Source organism: Perognathus longimembris, chromosome 14 (assembly GCF_023159225.1).
Source record: "Perognathus longimembris pacificus isolate PPM17 chromosome 14, ASM2315922v1, whole genome shotgun sequence".
Classification (NCBI taxonomy): domain Eukaryota; kingdom Metazoa; phylum Chordata; class Mammalia; order Rodentia; family Heteromyidae; genus Perognathus; species Perognathus longimembris.
In genome coordinates, this window is record NC_063174.1 from 33,062,675 (window position 1) to 33,079,197 (window position 16,523).

The 16,523-nt window shown below is 43.0% G+C and overlaps 1 protein-coding gene across 4 annotated transcripts in view; it reads left to right on the top strand.

Moving 5' to 3' along the window:
- The window catches only part of Syne2 (spectrin repeat containing nuclear envelope protein 2), a 197,788-nt gene that overhangs the window by 99,083 nt on the left and 82,182 nt on the right, over positions 1-16,523 (top strand). For all 4 annotated transcript variants that reach the window (XM_048361958.1, XM_048361959.1, XM_048361960.1 and 1 more), the window contains 11 exons: positions 675-806; positions 1,839-1,991; positions 2,097-2,306; positions 3,951-4,052; positions 5,235-5,354; positions 5,504-5,704; positions 8,230-8,403; positions 11,618-11,749; positions 13,399-13,595; positions 14,766-14,898; positions 16,182-16,364. In XM_048361958.1, coding sequence (XP_048217915.1) covers positions 675-806; positions 1,839-1,991; positions 2,097-2,306; positions 3,951-4,052; positions 5,235-5,354; positions 5,504-5,704; positions 8,230-8,403; positions 11,618-11,749; positions 13,399-13,595; positions 14,766-14,898; positions 16,182-16,364 — 1,737 coding nt within the window. The remainder of the gene's footprint in view (positions 1-674; positions 807-1,838; positions 1,992-2,096; positions 2,307-3,950; positions 4,053-5,234; positions 5,355-5,503; positions 5,705-8,229; positions 8,404-11,617; positions 11,750-13,398; positions 13,596-14,765; positions 14,899-16,181; positions 16,365-16,523) is intronic.

Here is a 16,523-nt window from a genome sequence, read left to right on the forward strand (position 1 = left end):
GGACAGGGAGCTGATGAGCAGAATACTACAGTTGTTCATAGCACCCTACCTTCTTCATACAGTAGCCTGCCTGGGCAAAGGTCATCAATAATATCTCAACTGTCTGATTCAACAGTTCCTTTCCTGCCAAGAAATTTATTTGACCAAAGTTGAAGCAACCTCATTGGTTGGCTTTTAGTCTTGGTTTCTCCTAGTAAATATGCAATGTAAAATACATATACAAGTCTCTTTTCAAAATGTCTAATGCCATGTTCCCCCCAAGCATAGCCATCTACCATCTGTCCCTAGTGTGTTGGGGGGGGGGCATGTATATTCATGCCAATCCTGGAGCTTGAATTCAGGGCCTGGGTGCTGCCCATGAGCCTTTTCCGTTGTTTTTTGCTCAGGGCTAGCTACTCTACCACTTAAGCCACAGCTCTCTGACTTTTGTTTGTTAGTTTTGTTTGGGAGGGGGTTGTTTTTTTGGTGTGTAACTGGAGATAAAAGTCTCACACACTTTCTTGCCCAGGCTGGCTTAAAACTCAGCCCCTCAGATCTCAGCCTCCTGAATATATATTTTTCCTTATTAAGATAAAACCAGCAATGAAGTAACTCAGAAAAACACATGCTGTGACCTTTTTACACCTCACACTGTCACTAATGAGACTTTGGTTTTGTTTTTTTTTTCCAAACAGGTTTCTACCCCGATGAGTATTCTACCCAGTGTGAGTGTGTATAACTTTAGATACCCAACAACCGAAGAACTGAAATCCTACACTTCCCAGCTGGAAGACCTACGCCAAGAAGCAAGCAGTCTGCAGACCCTGGTACGCCCTGGGCATGGTGTATTTTCCCTCTGTCAATTACCTTAAAAACAAGGGGCGTAGGCCAGCTTGAGCTGAATAGGGAGATTATGTCAAAATAAAACAAAAGTGAGACAGATACTGGTGGCTCAAACCTGCAATCCTAGCTACTCAGGAGGCTGAAATCTGAGGATCATGGTTCAAAGCCAGCCCAGACAGAAAAGTCCATGAGATTTGTATCTGCAATATGCTACTCAGAAAAAACCAGAAAGTGGTACAGTGGCTCAAGTGGTAGAGCACTAGTCTTGAACACAGAGGCTCAGGGACAGTGCTCAGGCCATGAGTTCAAGCCCCAGAACTAGAAAAAAAAAATGAAGCCAGGAGAGAAGAGACAGATGGGGATGTATTTGGGCCCACACTAACATCTTTGTGGCCCTTCGTCATTTATCTTTTCATCCATTCAATAATCAAGTAACTGCCTTCCACCGAGTTTCTGAAGCTTGTTTTTCTCAGTTAGAAATCTTAATTTAGAAAGTGGCACTGTGGCTCAAAGTGGTAGAGGGCTAGCCTTCAGCAAAGAAGCTCAAGTGTAGCGCCCAGGCCCTGAGTTTAAGCCCCATGACCAAAAAAAAAAAACCAAAACACCTTAATTTTATTGTGACCTTTTTCACAGAAGCAGCACTAATAAATCCATCTTCTGGGGCTTACTATGGAAAAGCATAACATATATTTGGCACTGGTGGCTTATGCCTATTATCCTAGCTACTCAGGAGGCTGAGATTTGAGGATGATGGTTCAAAGCCAGCCCACGTTAAAAAAGAAAAAAATTCCATGAGTCTCTTATCTCCAATTAGCCAGCAAAAAGCCAGAACTGAAGTTGTGGCTCAAGAGTACTATCCTTGAGCACAAAAGCTGGGACCTAAGTTCCAGCCAGCGAAAACAAAGCAAAACAAACTAATAAAAACAAACAAAAAAGCCATAAGGTGAATTATAAGCCAGGAAAATAGAGGTGTAGAAAGGGACAGAATCCAAATGATTTTTCTTTCCTTGATTTAGGAAAATGTGTCAGAAGATATATCCATCAACTTGGATAAAAAGTTATTTGAATTCTTTCTGGCCCTCCGCCGGTGCCTGGGCAGCGTGGAGGAGCTGCTGCTGACCCCCGGGCTCTTCCGGGAGGATGCTTGTGGCCAGCAGGTGCACTGCGAGGTAGGGCTCTTCTAGTCTGCTTCCATAGCACGGCTGTGTGGGCCAGAGCTGAAGTCTCTGGAAACAAGGGCTCAGATCCTGTCTCCATTCCTCTCGGCTTTGCAGGAGCTGGCTCTTGAGCTGAAGAAACTTTATTTTGCCCTGGGAGACAAGAAGGATGATCTTTTGAAAGCTCTGGCTTGGCACAGCCAGAAGCCCAAGCTGCTCTCTGACTGTTTTGACGACCTCCACACTTACCTGGAGCACACCCGGGCCATGGCGGCCTCTCAAAGCAAGGCTCTGAAAGCCGGCCTGGACTACACCCGCAGCTATCAGGTGAGGCTCCCAACACGTGGCTGCAGCACAGCGCCATGCTTTGCTCCCTTCAACCCTCTTCCTGCAGGACTTCATTAATGGGAGTTGCCAAGGGCAACAGGGAGACCTTCTTGTGTTCACGGTTGGAGATCATTTGAAAGTGGTCTTTGGTGTGATTTTTCACAACTGAGTTAACATACTCTTTTTCTCTTTCTATTTTTCTTTTCTTTTTTTGCTGGGTGGGTGGGTGGGAAGCACTGGGGTTGCTCACAGACTCACCGCATGGGAGGCTGGCACAATACCTCTAAGCCATGCCTCCTGGTGATCACCTGCTATTGACTTCCTGCTGGGATCACAAGTGTGAACCATAGTGTCTAGCTTCTCTTCCACAGAGATGGGGTCTCACAGAGTTTTCTGCCCCTGCTGACCTGGCACCAACCCAACATTCTCATCTTAGCCTCCCACGTATTTTAGGACCACAGGCCTGAGCATCCACCCTGGTGGCTCTGTGCGTGTGCTCTCTCTCTCTCTCTCTCTCTCTCTCTCTCTCTCTCTCTCTCTCTCTCTCTCTCTCTCTCTCTCTCTCTCTCTCTCTCTCTCACACACACACACACAGACTTCCCTGCCTGACTGGCTTTAAACCGTGATCCTCAGATCTCAGCCTCCTAAGTAGCTAGGATTAAAGGCGTGAGCCACTGGTGCCCGGGAGTTCTCTTCTTATGTTATATTTATCCACATAGTGGTTATCACACTGGAAAATTTGTATTTGGGATTGCAAAGCAAGAGGGAGCATATAAGCTTTACAGAGAGGAATGAGAAGCCAATATTTGTGCAGGATCGTCTGGCAGGTGTCTCAGTGCATTGAAGAGGGAAAGTCTTAAAGCAGGGAGACTTCTCAGAAAGGTATTTAAATTGCTTAATGAAGGAAAGATGAAACACAATACCATTCAACTCAGGCAGGAAAGTCCATGAGGCTTTTAACTTCAGTTAACCACCAAAAAAGCCAGAAGTGCATGTGTGGCTCAAGTGGTAGAGCACTAACCTTGAGTACAAAAGCTCAGGAACAGCACTCAGTCCCTGAGTTCAAGCCCCAGACCAGCACAAAACAAACAAAAAACATTTAAGCTGGAATCCAAACAAGCTTATAAGGGAAGAAGGATGTGATAGCGCCTTGGAGATGTAATCATTTCGTCACAGGTACACGATTCCAAGAAACAGAAAGTGGGGTCCAAATGATGACAGGGCCTCAATTGAATCTCAAAAACAAATCAGAAAGATAATAAATATATAGGCAATTGCTGAAATGTGAGCCCTCTCAATGGTTAATTATACTAAGGATTATTCATTTGCGCAGGAGAGGATTGTAGTGTTCTTCAAATGAGAAGCTTATCTTTTACTGAAATGCTAGTATTTACTTCAAATGATCAGAAGGGAGGAGAGGGGAGGGGGAGTGCCAGTCAAGAGAGGTGGGGGAGGTTCTAGAGGGAGGTCAGCTATGTGTCAGTCATTTTTGAAGCTCAATGATTCCTCTTATTTCTGTATGTTTGAGATTTTCCAGCATCAAGACAATTTAAAAAATCAGCTAACTGTTTAAAAGGTTATGGGGGAAAAATGTAATGGTCTAAGTGAGATCACTCAGTTTCCTGCTTTCATCTTTTTATACAGAATGAAATAAAGCGATTATATGATCAACTTGTTAAGAACAAGACAGCTTTACAACAGTCTTTGAATGAAATGAGTGGCCAGAGCGCTGATGAACAGCTCCAGGTAATCAATGCAAATCATTCAAATTCACCTAACCTCAGAGCAGCATGTTGTCTCAGCTGTGCTTGGTAAGGCAAGGCTAATGAGCCAATAAAATGAAAACGGTTGAGGTTGATCTTCAAAAACACCTGTGGACTAATACTTTCTGAAGCAGTGTATTCAAACAGCAAGAGACCATTCTTACCTGTCAACCTGGCAAAAAGATGAAATGCATTCACCATTGGAACACAGGCATTGGCTTGCTCTGAGCACAGATTCGATGATCAAAGGTTTGATTGTCTTGTCAGAATCTTCAGCATTAAAACCTTTCCTTTCAGTGACAGTTTGATTTTATCTCTTGCGCAAGCATTAACTGAGAACATTCTACATTCAGTTACTGTTCTTGGGGCTGGATAATAATCACTCTTCCTAAAGGATACAAGTACGTTAAGAGAAATATGCCATAAATATTTGGGGGCGGACACCACAGCCCTGTAAATAATCCAGATACTCACTAAGCGGTATGTTCCTAAAGCAGGACACCCTTACAATGGTCTCTTATGTATGGCATTAGAAGTAACTAGAGCCAGGCACTGGTGGCTCATACCTGTAATCCTACCTTCTCAGGAGGCTGAGATCTGAAGATGGCACTTTCAAAGCCAGTTCAGGCAGCAAAGTCTGTGAGAGTTTTATCTCCAATTAACCACCAAAAAAACAACTAGAAGTAGAGCTGTGGTGCAAAGTGATAGTGCCAGCCTTGAGCAAAAAAGCTAAGGGATAGCCTTACTAGCCCAGGCCCTGAGTCCTTCAAGCCTCATGACTGGCACACATGCACACACACACACACACACACACACACACACACACACACACAGAATCACTAGATGTGTGTATACTGATTTGAATTGTTGCTGACAACCTTGTAAGCAAGGGGTGCTAACTGCGGAGCAGAAAGCTGAGTTGCCAGTCAGTGCATTGAAGGGTCTTGGCATATATTCCACTAGCATTTGCTTAGAACATGTCAGGTATAAAGTGAAAGCTGTGGGCAGATTGGCAAGGAGAGCTTCAGGGGAGGAACGATCAAGTAGAATTTTTAGAGTTTATTTTCCCCTTAATTCCCTTCTGTACTGCTTAATTCTTTTTAAACAAATACATGTTTCTCCATCTTGTTAAAGGGTTTTCTTTCCCAACCTGTCTCTCATTTAGAAAGCAGATGTGCATACAGCAGAGCTGCAGAACTATGAAAGCCAAGTGGCCAAGCTCAGGGAGGAAGGAGAGAGGCTTCACCTGCCTCCCGCTTTACTCCAGGACGTGTACAAATTAGAGGTATGCCTGCGCTGTGCCATCTCGCAACAGGGGTTCCTGCAGCAGTGGGCATTTGGTCTTCTACCAAGAAACTTGACATCTGTTCTTCCATTGGTTTATTTTCCTGTTGGGATGAAAATGTTTAGACATACCTCTTCTTTCCATCGCAGGATGTATTGGACAGTATGTGGGGAAGCCTGAGAGCCAGGTACTCAGAACTCAATAGCCCATTCATCACCGAGAGCCAGCGAGAGGCCTTATTGCAAGGCATGATGGAACTAATAAACATTGGAAAAGAAAGGCTTGCTCATGGCTACTTACCACAAGCCAAAAGTAAAGTCACTTTACAGGCTCAAATAAAAAATCACAAGGTAAGGTTCATGAATCAGATCCTCTCTTTTTATTTTTGTTTTGGTTTGGTTTGGTTTTTGCCAGTCCTGGGGCTTGAACTCAGGGCCTGAGCACTGTCCCTGGCTTCCTTTTTTGCTCAAGGCTAGCACTCTGCCACTTGAGCCATAGAGCCACTTCCAGTTTTTTCTATATATATGGTGCTGAGTAATCGAACCCAGGGCTTCATGTATATAAGGCAAGCACTCTACCACTAGGCCATATTCCCAGCCAGATCCTCTCTTTTTAAAAAAAAATAATAAAATATTTATTTTATTTATCTTTTGCTGGTCCCTGTGGCTTGAACTCAGGGCCTGTTTGCCCAGCGACTAGCGAGCACTCTTACCACCTGAGCCACATCTCCATTTCCGAATTTTTCTGGCAATTAATTGGAGATGATAACATATGTGACTTTTCTACTTAGTCAGGCTTCAAACTATTGTTAGAAATAGCTCAGGATGTTGAGGTGTCATGGAGAAATAAAGACACCAACTTGAAAGGAATTTGGCAGGGTAAAGTTTACTTCTGCAGAAGTAAATCTGGCAAGCAAGCACACAAAGCAGGCTGGCTACTCCCTTTTTAATCCCTAACCTAGCAGGCCCCTCCCCTCTGCTCTCATCAGCTGAGCTCAGGTTCACAGTCTGCAAAAGGATAGGGCTTCATTGACAGTATGTAACTAAAATTCAAAGAGCTTATAACAGGATATCTGAAAGTACTCAGGAAACAGATATATAACTAAAATACAATCTTTCAATAGTAACAGAAAGGAAGCAAGTAGAAAAGCCAGTTTTATCACACCCTGATCCTCAGATCTCAGCCTCCTGAGTAGGTAGGATTACAGGCATGAGTAGCTACTGGTGCTCAGCCAAATCTCTTCTTTATAAACTAAAATCTCCAGGATTTTCTGAGCTCAAATGGAAGCTATCCATTTTCCAAGGCAAAGCATGCAGTATTATTTTGTGGAAATACTACTTAAAATTCCATTTGTTTTTTAAAGACTAAGGAATCCATTTCAATTTTATTTTCATTTCTTTATATGTTTGATGCTATACTGACTTCCCAGGATTTGAGTAAAAAGCAAAAATAAATAGATAACAGTTAAAGTAGCTAGTCACCTGTGGCCTAAGCCTGTAATCCAGCTATACGGGAAGCTGAGTTCTAAAACACTGTAATTTGAGACTGGCCAGGCCAGAAAAGTTCAAGAGACCCCCATCTTAACATAAAAGGATGGGCATGGTAGTATGTGCCCATGGAAAAGTGAGACCTGGTCTCAAAAATAACCGGAGCAAAAATGGTTGGAGGCAAAGCATAAGCAGTAAAGACCTGCCTACCTAACACGCAGGAAGCCCTGAGTTCAAATAACTTAAGTTAGCCAAGTGCTGGTTGTTCACACCTGTAATCCTAGCTACTCAGGAGACTGAGATCTGAGGATCACTGTTCAAAACCAGCCCAGGCAGAAAAGTCTGTGAGACTCTTTATTTCCAGTTAATCAGCGAAAAAGCCAGAAGTGGTGCTATGGCTCAAGGAGTAGAGTGCTAGCCTTGAGCAAAAGGAGCCCAAGGAAAGTGCCTGATAGGGTCCGTGATCAAAGGAATGAGACTGACCCAATGGGAAAGTATAACAAAGTTTATTTAGAGTGAAGCATCGAGATCACTAGCTGATTGGTCAAGGCCACCTCCTTGGAGAGTGAGCCCTCCCTGATCTCGCAGGCTACTTTTAAAGCAAAAAACCGCAAACTGCACTGCCAATAGCTACCCTTTAACACCATTGGCTCACTCAAGGGAAATTCCAACATGGGTTTTCCTGACTGGCTATCTATATCTACCCTTACAGTTACCTATTTTGGCTTTGATATCGGGAACTGGCCTTGGTATCAGGAACTGACAGCATGTGGTCATGTAGCACTGATACAGGGGGTTAACATAGTGGGTACAGCAAGTCACAAATGGGTTAAGCAAGCCGTTTACAGAAGCAGAATTCTGTGGTCAGGCTGACCTAGTACCAACTTTATTTTAACAATTGCCACCATGTTTTCCTATTACCACTAAGCAAGCTTGAGTGGGCTAAAACAATCCAATACTCAATCATAAGTAAACCAACCCAACATTTACCATGGCATTTCTTTACCTACTATTATGGTTATTTCTATAGTCTATGACTATGATCATTTTTTTACTATCTGTTACCATGGTTGCTACCTAGGTACTGAGGGGAATAAGGGTTCCCTATATTGCAAATGTCAGACTACAAGAAACTAGTCTCACAGGTAGGAGTGCAGCCCTCTAGCATGGAGTCATCACCAGGGTTAAGAAGCTGTTATAATTTTAACACTAAAACTTACTATATTTAGTCAGGTTCTCAGGTTAGTCCCTACAGTGCCTAGGCCCCAAGTTCAAGCCCCAGGACTAGCAAAAAAAAAAAAAAAAACTCACACAAATCATTTGGTTTTTACAATGTTCACAACTTAAAAATAAATGATAAATATTAAAAACTTTTTCCTGTGTTGTAGGAATTTTTCCAGAAGCTTGTTGCTGACATGTTGTTGATCCAAACATACTCCACCAGAATGTTTCCTTCATCATTACAAAAGAGAGAGGCCTTTGAGGCGGCACAGGTCGAGGAAGTGAAGACCCTGGAAGCCGAGGCCCGCCAGCGTGGCGCAAAGCTGCAGAGTCTGTTACAGGTACCTGGCTTCCGTGGGCCTCATGCTTAGCTCTAAGGGAATTCCACATTCTCACCCACCACTCCAGCTGTGGGGATCATGTGTCCAGCCAGCATGCCACAGTGAGATGGCCTGCAGAATCCCATCCTAGGCCTGCTAAGCTGTCATTGTCCAATGAAAGTCAAGCAGGGAACAGTTGTGCTTACATCTGGGATGGCATGGCATCACTCTGGCCTTGTAGGCTTATGTAGGAATGGGTTCAGTGTATGTTGAGACCAGGAATGAGATGACTTGGTTTAGAAACTAGACTCCTTCAAGACTTCAGACTAATGTTCTGTTGTAAAAAGCAAATTTTTTTTTGCTGGTGCTGGGGCTTGAGTGTTTTTGCTCAAGACTGGTGCTCTCCCACTGGAGCCACAGCTTCACTTCCAGCTTTTTGGTAGTTAACTGGAGATAATAAGAGTCTCATGGATTTTTCTGGGCTGGCTTTAAACCATGATCCTCAGATCTCAGCCTCCAAGGTAATTAGAATTCCAGGCATGAGCCACCAGCACCCAACCAAAGCAGATTTTAAAAGCATACATTTTATTCCTTTTCAGTTTGAAGGTTTTTGTTTTGTTTTGCCAGTCCTGGGGCTTGAAGTCAGGGCCTGAGCACTGTCCCTGGCTTCCCTGGTTTCCCTGGCTTCTTTTTGCTCAAGGCTAGCACTCTATCACTTGAGCCACAGCGCTACTTCTGGCTTTTTCTATTCTGGCTTTTTCTATATATGTGGTGCTGAGGAATCGAACTTAGGGCTTCATGTATACGAGGCGAGCACTTTACCACTAGGCCATATTCCCAGCCCCATTGAAGGTTTTGCCTCTAACTTACTAAACCCTCCACAACCAATGTTAGCAGATAAAAGGGAATTTTTTTAAAGGAGGTAAATAATTTGGTAATGCAATATAATTTTGTTAGCAATATTTTTTGTTACTGTATCTAACTGATATTAATATACAGCACAGTTTCATGGTATTCAAAAAAAGACTTCATGGGCCAGGCACTAGTGGCTCATGCCTGTAATCCTAACTACTCTGGAGGCTGAGATCTGAGGACTGTGGTTCAAAATCAGCCTGGACAGGAAAGTCTGTGACACTCTTTATCTCTAATTAACTACCAGAAAACCAAAAGTGGTGCTGTGGCTCAAAGTGGTAGCCTTAAGCCAAAAAGCTCAGGGACAATGCCCAGGCCCTGACTGAGTTCAAGCCCCACAACTCACACACACGCACACAAAAAGACTTTGAGAATCTAGTAAGTATACTGTAAAAGATAGGTAGTCTACTATTTATATAGACGTTATATACAGATATTATATATAATTTACATATAGAGATTGTATAGAGAATTCATGATGTTATTGTTTTACTAAACGATTGTGTTTAAAGCATAGTGGCTTACACCTGTAGTTGCAGCTATTTAGGAAGCAGAGATCTGGAGGATCATGATTCAAGGCCAGTTCAGGCAAAAAGTTAGTGAGATCTGATCACAATCACTATGCTGGGCTTGGTGGTACGTACTAATGATCTCAGCTACATGAGAGGCCTGGGAAGATAGGAGGGTCTCACTATATGGCTGGTCCAGAGGCGGGAACCACAAGACTCTATCTGAAAAAATATCTCTTAAGTCAAAAGGGCTGTGATATAGATTAAGAAGGTAAGCACCGGGCTGGGGATATAGCCTAGTGGCAAGAGTGCCTGCCTCGGATACACGAGGCCCTAGGTTCGATTCCCCAGCACCACATATACAGAAAACGGCCAGAAGCGGCGCTGTGGCTCAAGTGGCAGAGTGCTAGCCTTGAGCAGGAAGAAGCCAGGGACAGTGCTCAGGCCCTGAGTCCAAGGCCCAGGACTGGCAAAAAAAAAAAAAAAAGAAGGTAAGCACCTGCCTAAGAAAGCATGAGGCCCTGAGTTTAAACCCCAGCACTGCAAAAGAGGGTGGGGAGAGAGGAAGGGAAGGAGAGAGAATTTTTAATGCTATAATGGAACTCGGTAGTGTGCATATACTATGGAACTGGGGGAGGGCTGGGAGAAGGCAAAAACAAAGTGTAAGCAGTGATACTCCCCAAGAAATCTCAGCCTACCATCCTCCAAACAGCCTCGGAGGGCTTAGGCTTCAGGTACCAGGCAGGACTAATGGTCAGTAGGTTTGGTATTAGAGCAGGAAGCACATAGGCAGCCTGGTAGCAACTTGCATTGGGAAAGATTTTAAAAGTTCTTTGCCATCCAAATAAGAGAACAGATTCTTGTGCTGAAAGGTCTCTGTGGAGGTGCCTCATATCACTGTAACTGAATTCTTCCGTTAATCACATTGCTCAGTTTGACAATGCAAGAGAAAAACGTGGGTGCCAGGCTAGGGGGGAAGCCTGTGGTAGAGCACTTGCCTTACATGCACCAGGCCCTGCACCAGGTACATGAGCACCACTGCAAACAAAACAAGTAACAAAAAAGCTAGACACAAGCCTGGCGCCGGTGGCTCATGCCTATAATCCTAGCTACTTAGGTGGCTGAGATCTGAAGATCGCAGTTCAAAGCTAGCCTAGGCAGGAAAGTCTGTGAGACTCTTATCTCCAATTAACCACCAGAAAACCAGACATGGTGCTGTGGCTCAAGAGGTAGAGCCCTAGCCTTGAGCTAAAGAGTTCAGGGACAGCACCCAGGCCCAGAGTTCAAACCCTATGACCAACCAAAAAGAAAAAAAAAAGCCAAGTGCTGTCAGGTCATGCCTGTGATCCTAGCTACTCAGGAAGTTGAGATATGGGGATCATAGTTCAGCGCCATCCTGGCCAGCGTAGTCTGTGAGATTAAGTAGGTAGGTAGGTAGATAAAGATTCTCTGGATGGATGCATGCATGCATGCATGCATGCATAAGCCTTGCACCTTTATGTTTCTCTCCTAAGAGTTATGAGCAAAAACACAAAAGTGGAGCTATGTATGGCTCAAGAGATAAAAAGCTAAGAGACAGTGCCTAAGCCCTGAGTTCAAGCCCCAGTACTAACCACACTCTAAAGGGTGGACTTTTAAAAACATCTAAACAAGAATCTTTCTAGAGAAAGTGCTCACTCTTAAGGTCCTCCTGGAATCTGTGCATTCATTTTGTATGATCTCGACATTCCTTTATGAGTTTATGGTAAATGGTCATGATCTGGGGCCAATCTAGAAAAATAGAGCCCACTGATTTAATGTTGTTGATTCTCCAGAAATGGGAAGAATTTGATGAAAACTATGCTGCTCTTGAGAAAGACCTGGAAATTCTTTTGTCCACGTTGCCCTCTGTGAGTTTGGTGGAAGAGACGGAGGAAAGACTAGTGGAAAGGATTTCATTTTACCAGGTATTTGCTTGCTCTTTTAAGTTCTCAGCAATCTGATTCATATACTTGTGGGCTGTGTTGGAGCTCAATAGCTTGATTTTGAGGCAGAATAATCTAGAGGGAAATGAAATATTGGTCACCAAACAAGTCAGCTTAGACACATTTGGGGACTGCGCATTTGGCTGTGAGCTGTCCTATATAGGCACATGTCTGGCTTGGGGTGCATGAGCTGACTGCTTCATTAATTTTTTTGTGGCCTTCCTTCCTCTAAGCCATTGTTTCTTTCTCTATTATAGAGTACAGACCATCAGTCTTGTTTTACTGTCTCTGGAGATGGGTGTCATGTCTCACTTTCATGAAATAGAAGGGGAGAAATTGGTAAAGTATGGGCCAGCTCCACTTCCAGCTTTTTGGTAGTTAATCTGAGATAAGAGTTGCACAGACTTTACTGCCTAGGTGGCTTTGAACCATGATCCCCAGATCTCAGCCTCGTGAATAGCTAGGATTACCGGCATGAGCTGCTGAAAACCTGTTTATTGTGAAAATGAGAGCCGTAATGACATGGCAGGCCCTGCGGCTCATTGGAGGCATGTCAGCTGGGACTGTGGCTTAGTAGTGGAGCACTGGCCTAGCATTTCCCAGAACCCCTCTCACCATCGGGATAATTTTCAGTGGTTGGAACACTATATTTCTACTCACTAGAAGCCCAGATACCCAGGATGGGTAAATGTGGCTCCTAAGACTTGGGGTATCATCTGAGGGGCATAATAGGTAGAAGAATGCACCTGAGTAGTTGGCAGAGAGAAGAGGGCATGTGACATAGATATGCCATGGGAAAGAGAGCACTTTAGGCTATCTCAGCCATCTTGGCTATCTTCCTGCATCTGAATAGCTACAAGAAAGAAGTTAAAAGCAGATAGTACTTAAGACCACATTAAATAGAGACATGGTCTAGGATCTACCAACTTAATATGAATCTGATTATTTCTAAATAAATAAATAAGTGGCTCTCAGCCCATGCCAGTGGCTCACACCTGTAATCCTAGCTACTCAGGAAGCTGAGGTCTAAGGGTTGCTGCTTGAAGCCAGTCTGGGCAGAAAAGTCTGTGAGATTCTCATCTCCAAATAATCACCAAAAGGCCAGAAGTAGAGCTGTAGCTCAAGCAGTAGAAGGCTATCCCTGAGCAAAAGGGCTCATATCTGAATCTGCAAACTTTTTGAGTTTCTTGCTTATTTGCACCACGTCTGTAGAGCTGACACTGTTCCCTGGGTTGGACAGTCTCTTGAAATGTAATCTGAGGTCTGGGATTGTGGCTTAGTGGTAGAGAGCTTGCCTAGCATGCATGAAGCTCTGGGTTCAATTCTTTAATACCACATAAACAGAAAGTGCTGGAAGTGGCATTGTGACTCAAGTGTAGAGTGCTAGCCTTGAGCAAAAGAAGCTCAGGGACAATGCCCATCCCCTGAGTTCAAGAAGCCCCAGGACTGGCATAAAAAGAAAGAAATGTAATCTGAGTGCCACTTAATCACATCTATCCAGCAGGAATACAGATGTAAGGTTTGGGAAAGTGTCTCTTCAGTAGCCTATCATGCAGATTTTTAAAGGAAGTGTTTGTGAATAGGTTGACAGATTTAACCTCTGTAAGTAATTCATCCTATGCTTTTCTTAGCAAATAAAGAGAAACATTGATGGGAAGCATGCCCGGCTTTCCCAAACTCTGAATGAAGGCAAACAGCTAGTAGCCTCGGTGAACTGCCCGGAGCTGGAGAGCCACATTGGGAAGCTGGAAGAGCAGTGGTTGGGGCTGAATAGGAAAAGTGACCACGAGCTCCACAGGCTGCAGACCCTTCTCAAGCATCTGCGCAGGTATGTGTTCTTAGCAGCCGGGTGGCTCCAAGTTTTGCTGTTGAGAGACAACAAGATTCTGCCAGTGACTTGATCTGCTATGTAGTAGTCTCAGATGGGGGCGAGTCCCCTCATAGTCAGAAGCATTTAGGTTCCCTCCTGGGCTAAGAGGACTCTGATGCAGGACTCTAAAACTGGTTGACTGGGAAGCGTATGAGCATAGGAATTGTTATCACTTTTTTTTTTTTTTTTGGCCAGTCCTGGGCCTAGGCACTTGACTCTGAAGGTTTTTGTGCTCAAGGCTAATGCTCTACCACTTGAGCCACAGTGCCAATTCCAGCTTTTTCTGAGTGGTTAATTGGAGATAAGAGTCTCATGGACTTAACTGCCTGGGTCTGGCTTTGAACCAGGATCCTGAGGTCTCATCCTCTGAGTAGCTAGGATTACAGGCATGAGCCATTGGTTCCCTGCTGTGTTATAGTTGAAGTTTTTGTACCCTCTTCCTAGAGTACTTTGTGTAGGTCATTCCTGTGGCTTGAACTCAAGGCCTGGGCACTGTCTCTGGGCTTTTATGCTCAAGGCTATCACACTACTACCTGAGCCACATCTCTGCTTCTGCCTTTTTGGTAGTTAATTGGAGATAGCATCTCATGTACTTTCTTGCTTGGGCTGGCTTCAAAGTACCATCCTTAGATCCCAGTTTCCTGAGTAGTTGGGATTACAGACATGAGCCACCAGTACCTGATTTCTAGTTTTATTTTAGTTTATTTTTCTTATGTCGGTATCAGGGCTTGAACTCAGGGTGTGGGTATTGTTCCTTAGCTTTTTCGCTAACTAGTAGTAGTCCTCTACCAATTAAGCCACATCTCTACTTCTGTCTGGCTCTTTGCTAGTTAATTGCAGGTAAGTATCTCATGGACTTTAATGCCCTACTTGCTTCAAACTGTGATCCTAAGATCTTAGCCTCCTGAGTAGCTAGGATTACAGGCATGAGCCACTGGTGCCCAGCCTGCCTCTTTATTTTTTTATTACACATAGTGAAAAGTCTTAGGGCATGGTGTAATGCAGATGAGAATCATTGTCAAGATCATGAGTTTCTGAGTAGTAGGAAAATGTACACTGAAAGCAGGAGTTATGACATCAGCAGAGTGCACTTCTCATTTCCTTTCCCTCCCACTTTGCTCTTGTCAGTTATAACAGAGACTCAGACGAGTTAATCAGGTGGTTGGAATCTTCTCAGCAGACTTTGAATTACTGGAAAGAACAGTCTCTCAGTGCCTCTCAGGACCTGGATACAATCAGAAGCAACATAGACAAGTTTTTTGTAAGTTGACGTAAAATACATTCGGATAATTATTGATCAGAAATAAATATCAAGAAAAAGGTAGCAAGGGTGCTGTGGTGATCATCAGATAATGTATACAGAAAATTTTTATAATTAAGGAATCAAATTTATTGAATGTTGTTATTAAAAGTTGAAACTTAACATGTATGAACAAAAGCCTATAAAAATATATTCTTTTCATGGGGTATTATTTTTGTAATATAAAATGAACTTAGAATCTTGGAGTAAGCTTAGTGTTTGAGTACCTTCTTAGTATGCCTGAGACTTTGGGTCTTTATCCCTGACACAGATAGATAAATATATATATGCATTTATGAAATTTTTTTGTCTTTTCTCTTAGTCATTTTGTTTCCTATTTTTGCATATCTTATACCTATGGCTACTTTGATTTTGAAATGTAAAATTTTCAAATATACTTGAAACTTACAGAATAGGAAAAAATTCAGGTATGTTAAAATAAAATTTTTGTAAGAATACTGATCTTTAGAAACAAAAAATAATAATGTAGTAAAATAAAAACAGATTGCCAGGTGCTGGTGGCTCATATCTGTAATACTAGTTACTCAGGAGGTTGAGATCTGAGGATCATGATTCAAGGCCAGCCTGGGCAGGAAAGTCCATGAGACTCTTACATTAACCACCTGAAAATCAGAATGGCTGTGCTCAGAGTAGTAGAGTACTAGGCTTGAGAGAAAAAGCTCAGGGACAGCGCCCAGTCCCTGAGTTCAAACCCCATGACCAACCAAAAAATAAAATAATAAAAACAGATCATTCAGGAATACCAGAATAGGTTAATAAGCCCATTGGGATGGTAGTAGTGGTACAGCTTTATTCATAATATAAAACTATATATGTATGTACATATATAGAGAATATTTTGAAGGCACCTATCTTAAGTGTTTTGGATTAAAAAATGCTTTTGATAAGACTACTGAATAAATTATTTATTATAGGTCTAAAATAGAATACACTTACAAATTGTAATTTTGTTGAGTTTCATGGTTTCTTGTAAAACTTGACATTGAAATGCCTTGTGTATTTTTAAAAGATGAAATCCACTTGGTAGCAAGTTTCTTGTTCTCCACTATTTGGTACCTGGAAGAGTCTTAACACTTAGGCAAAATGTATGCATCTGTGTGGGGGGGGGTGGGTGTGTGTGTGTACCTATATTCAAATACCTGCTGTATTTAGTTGTGCACTTGAACTCATTCTGCCTATACCTCAGTTTAACAAGCTTCTGATCTTGAAACCCTTTTCTTTAGGAATTCTCCAAGGAAGTAGATGAGAAATCCTCCCTGAAGTCAGCCGTGCTGAGCACCGGGAACCAGCTTCTTCACCTGAAGTCTGCAGACACGGCCACACTGCGAGCTTCCTTAGCACAGTTTGAACAGAAGTGGACAATGCTGATAACTCAGCTTCCGGACATTCAAGAAAAACTTCACCAGGTAAGTGCTGAAAGACAGCATTTAAATCAGCACTCCCTTGTTAGTGCATGACTCTGCTAGCATCTTTTTTTCTGACTCAATAATTTTCATTAACATTGCCTATTTTTCTCTGGCACCACTGAATATAGCTCTTAATTACAAGACTCTCCTCCAATGAGA